Genomic DNA, 4,158 nt, shown 5'->3' with positions numbered 1-4,158 from the left:
AAAAAAAAAAAAAAAGAAAAAAGAAAAGGGCTGAAAGGGTTCGTTAGTAGTTATTTAACACTAGAACAAAGTGTGTTTGAACTTGGCCCCTGGCTTCTTTCCCAGCTCTGAAGGCAGTCGAGGGACAGACTACATACTGCATCTTCAGGGAGAAAGTCAGGTGTGTCTGCTTCAGAGAGGACTGCAGTCAGGGTACCCAGTATGGAAAACTCCCCTCTACTTCCTGAACTTCTGAGGAGGGCCAGGCCTTTGCCTGGAGCCCGAGGCACCTGTCCTCCTGCAGTGCCTCACAGGTGAGGACATATGGGGGCAGGTGTCTGGGTCATTCGCTGTCGGGGGAGCATGTGCCCTGGAGGCCACCAGAGCTAGGTGAAGACACAGTTAGCCTCTAGTTCTCTGTAGCACAGGACCAAGGGTGACACTGTAAGCCCTAACACTGCCCGTTGGCTGTTAACAGTGAAGTGAGGTAGAAACGGGTCTTGGCCCCACAGACACACCCCATCACCCACCTTTCTCTGTAGAGCCTGCACCCGAGAAAGACAGAATGCAAGCATGTCCAAGAGAGACGAATAAAGGGAGGTCTGTTGTCATGTGCTTTTAAAAAATATTCAAATTTAATAATTTATGCTTTACAATTAAGATACACATTTCTATTTTTCTTTAAAAGGAGTTAGTCCATGAGCTCCAAGTATGCCAACCCCGAGTTGACTCAGCACTGCCTGGGCCTCACCTGCCTGAAGCTTTGCCCAGTGCCCTCCGAAGCCCCAAGTAGCATTCTCCTGCCAGGCCCACCCCTGTACTCTGCTTGGTGACTTGTGGTTTCAGCCCTGGGGTCTGGGCCATTGTGTGAGGCCCTGGTGGGCCATCCTCCTGCCTGAGTGAAGAGGGGCAGGGGTGGTCCTTACAGACATGGGGGCAGCTTTCCACTGACCCTGAATTTCTCCTCTGGCTTCCTGCTCTCCTCTCCACCCTGCTGTATGACCCCACAGCACCCCAAACCCGCCCCCCTGGAGTAAATGGTCCCATGTGGAGCACAGCTGTATACTCCTGATCCAGCCCCGCTCTCAAAATCGGGTCCTTTCTTCAGTACGGTGAATACCATGGTGAGACTCTTCCACGTCCCCTATGCAAAGAGAGAACGGGAGGTGAGTGCCCACCCAGGGCTGCTCCCTTCCCACCTGCACTCACCTGTTGCGCCCTCGTGGTTTGAAGTGGGCCTTGCCCTGGAGACTGCTGTGGGGGAAGGGTGCCCCCCTGGCGCCTGGGCGTCCCCGCAGGCCCCCTCGGTCCGTGGAGCTGATCCCTGGTATGTTGGTCCTTTTGGGCAGCACCTGGAACCAAAGGCCAAGTGGCCCAAGACTCCTGCTCTCCTCCCCTCCTCCCTAGTGCAGCCTAAATTCTCTCGCTGGGGCAGAGCCCAAGGTTAAAGCTCCCTCCAGGAAGGCTTCCTGGGTTTCTTTGACGGAGGCTCACAGTCAGACGTGCTCAGTCTCCAGCGCCCACCAAGCTCTCGATGCCCCAGGGCACCAGGCCTCCCAAGGCATCAGACCTTGTGCTGGACCTTCTCAAGACCCCCACTTAGGCCTAAACTGTCCCGCCACATCTGTGGTCATGTGATACGCTCCTGCTGCGCCAACATCTCCCCCTGCAGGGGGTGGGGTCCAGCTTGGGAGGGGAGCCTCCCCAGAGCCATAGCCAGGCAAAACCCTTTGGGGTCTGAGGTGTTTTCACCCAGCCCCTGCTGCCCAGCAAGTGTGCCCAAAGACCCTGGGAGATTGGAGAAGGGTCAGGCTGGGCAACTCCCTATGTCTCAGCCTCCCTGTGCCTGCATTTCCTGGCATCTCGGGGATTAATGGGTTAATGTAGAGAAGCTCAGAGCAGAGCCCACACCCCGCAGTGCCCCCACCTTGAGGTGCCCTGGTGACTCGTGGGGGACATGCACCTTGATGACCCGGCCTCGGAAGATGCTCTTGTCTAGCTCCACAGCAGCCTGGGCTGAGCTCTCAGTGGCAAACTCTATGTAGGCATAGCTGGGGTAGGACAGGGGCTGGTGAGGGCCCACTCCAGGTCGCCCATGTTGGGCAGCACTCTGGGGCACCTGGTCCCCTCCCCAGGACCCCTCGTCTCAGCCCTGCACTGACCCTTTGGGGTGTCCGGAGAACTTGTCGCACAGGATGGTGACACGCTGGACCTCCCCACAATGGTTGAAGTAAGCCTCCAGCTCCTCAGCTGTGCCCCCGTAGTCCACCTGACACAGGCATGGCCCTGGTGTTGGGGGGCTCCTGCAGAGGCCTCAACTTCCCAGGGCCTCTTGCAGCATGTTTTCTTGGTAGAGAGAGGTTGACTAGACCCCATCATGTGGGTGATAGCCGGGTCCTCTGATCCCACCCCTGATGGGGGTGGACTGGAGACCGAGATGAACACCCCCACGTGTTAGGTGATCCCCCATGTGTATTTGGCCTGTGCAAAGAATATGTGGCTTTTTAAAGTGGAATTCATTGCCAGTGATTGACCAACTGGGAGATTTCATGTGTTAATCCTGGCTTCTAGCTCACGTTGGGAAATCAGAACATTTGATGACACGGGCCTGAGATCCCTCCTCACCTCTTCTCCCCTCTGGCCTGTGTGGCTTTGAGTTTGTCCCCCATACATGTCCCTTCCTTTAATCCTCACAGCCAGGAGGAGGCAGCAGACCCGGGGTGCCCCCTGAAGGGACCCCATCTTGCTCCCCTCCTGCACTCACGTTGCCCACATAGATGGATCTGTGGTCCATTTCCACCTTCTCCATGGGCGTCGCAGGGCAGGGGCAGTCTGCAGGGAGAGCAGCCTCAGTGAGTAGGGGCTCGCCTTGGGCTAGGGGCTCCCAGCAGCTGCTAAGGGCAGGCACCTCACATTTGTGGCTCATTCTGCACTCCGGGGGGAAGAGGTCACCCCTTGGGCCTGTTCTAGAAGAACGTATAGCCGCCTGCCAGGCCAGTGCTCGCTAGGAGCCAGCCCTTCCCCAGCAGCAGCTGGTAGCCAAGCCCGATTTACAGAGGAAGAAACGGGCTGAGAGCCGCGTGTCCGAGGACTGGGGGGGTCCACCAACCCGGGGAAGGGATCCTGCTGGCTCCTACCTGTGTTTGGACTCAGCAGCTGCTGGGCCACTATGGCCCCAGGGCTCTCCTCTTTTCCTGCCTGGCCCTGCGTCCTGGGTGGCTCTGGCTCCTGGACCTGCTCCATGACCCATAGCTTCAGTTTGATGGCCTCCAGCTCCTGTCAGCACACAGCCCCAGGCTGAGCCCCAAGGAAGGACATCCCTAGGCTCCCCTTGAGGGAGGGCAGAGGGGGGCTGGCCTGACCCCAGCTGTCCTCAGGGTTAGTGGCCTCTCGGGGACATGATGGGGGCTTCTCCAAGGGGAACAGGAAGGCCATGTGACCTTGGGTTGCAGGGAAGTCCCTGTAAAACTTCCCCAACACAAGGGCCCCTCCAGCCAGAAAGGCTGCCCTGCTCCCTCCCGCCTGTGCAGGGGTGGGCGTCCATCCTCTTCCAGGCAGGGGACAGTGGTTCTCTCACCTCCAAGGTCAAAGTGCAGTAATTTGTTTCCTGTCCCTACCCTCCACCCCCATGCACAGGGTCCCAGAAGTCCCTGGCCAGCCTCTGCCCAATGCTCCCAGCCATGAGGCTGTTACCTGGTCAGGTACCGGGTGCTCGGCCAGGGCCTCACTCTCTAGTAGAGACAGAGGGAAGCCTGCATCTTCCTCATCGTCCTCCTTGTCCTCTGCTTCCCTGGTCTCCTCCTCCTCCTTCCTGTCCCCACACCCTGGCCCCCGAAGGGTCTTCTCGGTCCAGCTGCAGGCCCCCCAGCCCTGGGCCTCGGGGTCTGAGGAAGCCCTCTGGAGCCAGGCCTCGGTGGGGGGTGGGAAGAGAGCAGGACTGAGGAAAGGCCACATGGTAGACGAGGGGGTAGGCAGAAGAGACCACCAGCACGCACCTCCGCACCAGCACCTACTGTGCCCTCTCGCGCTTTTAAGCCCTCCCCCAGGTCAGCTGCTCCCACTAAGTGCTTAAAAGGCTTCCAGCTGCAGCCAAGCTTCCAGCCCTGGCTTTCGGGCCCTGAGGGTCAAAGGCGGTTTCCCGCTGGCCCAGTCCCCTTCTCCCTCACGGGGTAGGCGCCT

At 58.8% G+C, this 4,158-nt stretch overlaps 1 protein-coding gene across 1 annotated transcript; it reads right to left on the bottom strand.

Annotated features, from left to right (window-relative positions):
• Positions 1–1,083: 1,083 nt before the first annotated feature.
• On the bottom strand, positions 1,084–3,933 carry PABPN1L (PABPN1 like, cytoplasmic). The gene is made up of 7 exons (XM_019654487.1): positions 3,673–3,933; positions 3,117–3,255; positions 2,744–2,811; positions 2,142–2,248; positions 1,943–2,030; positions 1,189–1,331; positions 1,084–1,123 (listed from the first exon to the last, which is right to left on the bottom strand). Exons 1-7 carry the CDS (start codon positions 3,931–3,933, stop codon positions 1,084–1,086), a joined length of 846 nt encoding a protein of 281 aa, XP_019510032.1.
• Positions 3,934–4,158: the final 225 nt, after the last annotated feature.

The sequence above is a fragment of the Hipposideros armiger genome, unplaced genomic scaffold (assembly GCF_001890085.2).
Source record: "Hipposideros armiger isolate ML-2016 unplaced genomic scaffold, ASM189008v1 scaffold_224, whole genome shotgun sequence".
Classification (NCBI taxonomy): domain Eukaryota; kingdom Metazoa; phylum Chordata; class Mammalia; order Chiroptera; family Hipposideridae; genus Hipposideros; species Hipposideros armiger.
This window is presented reverse-complemented; position numbering and strand designations above follow the sequence as displayed.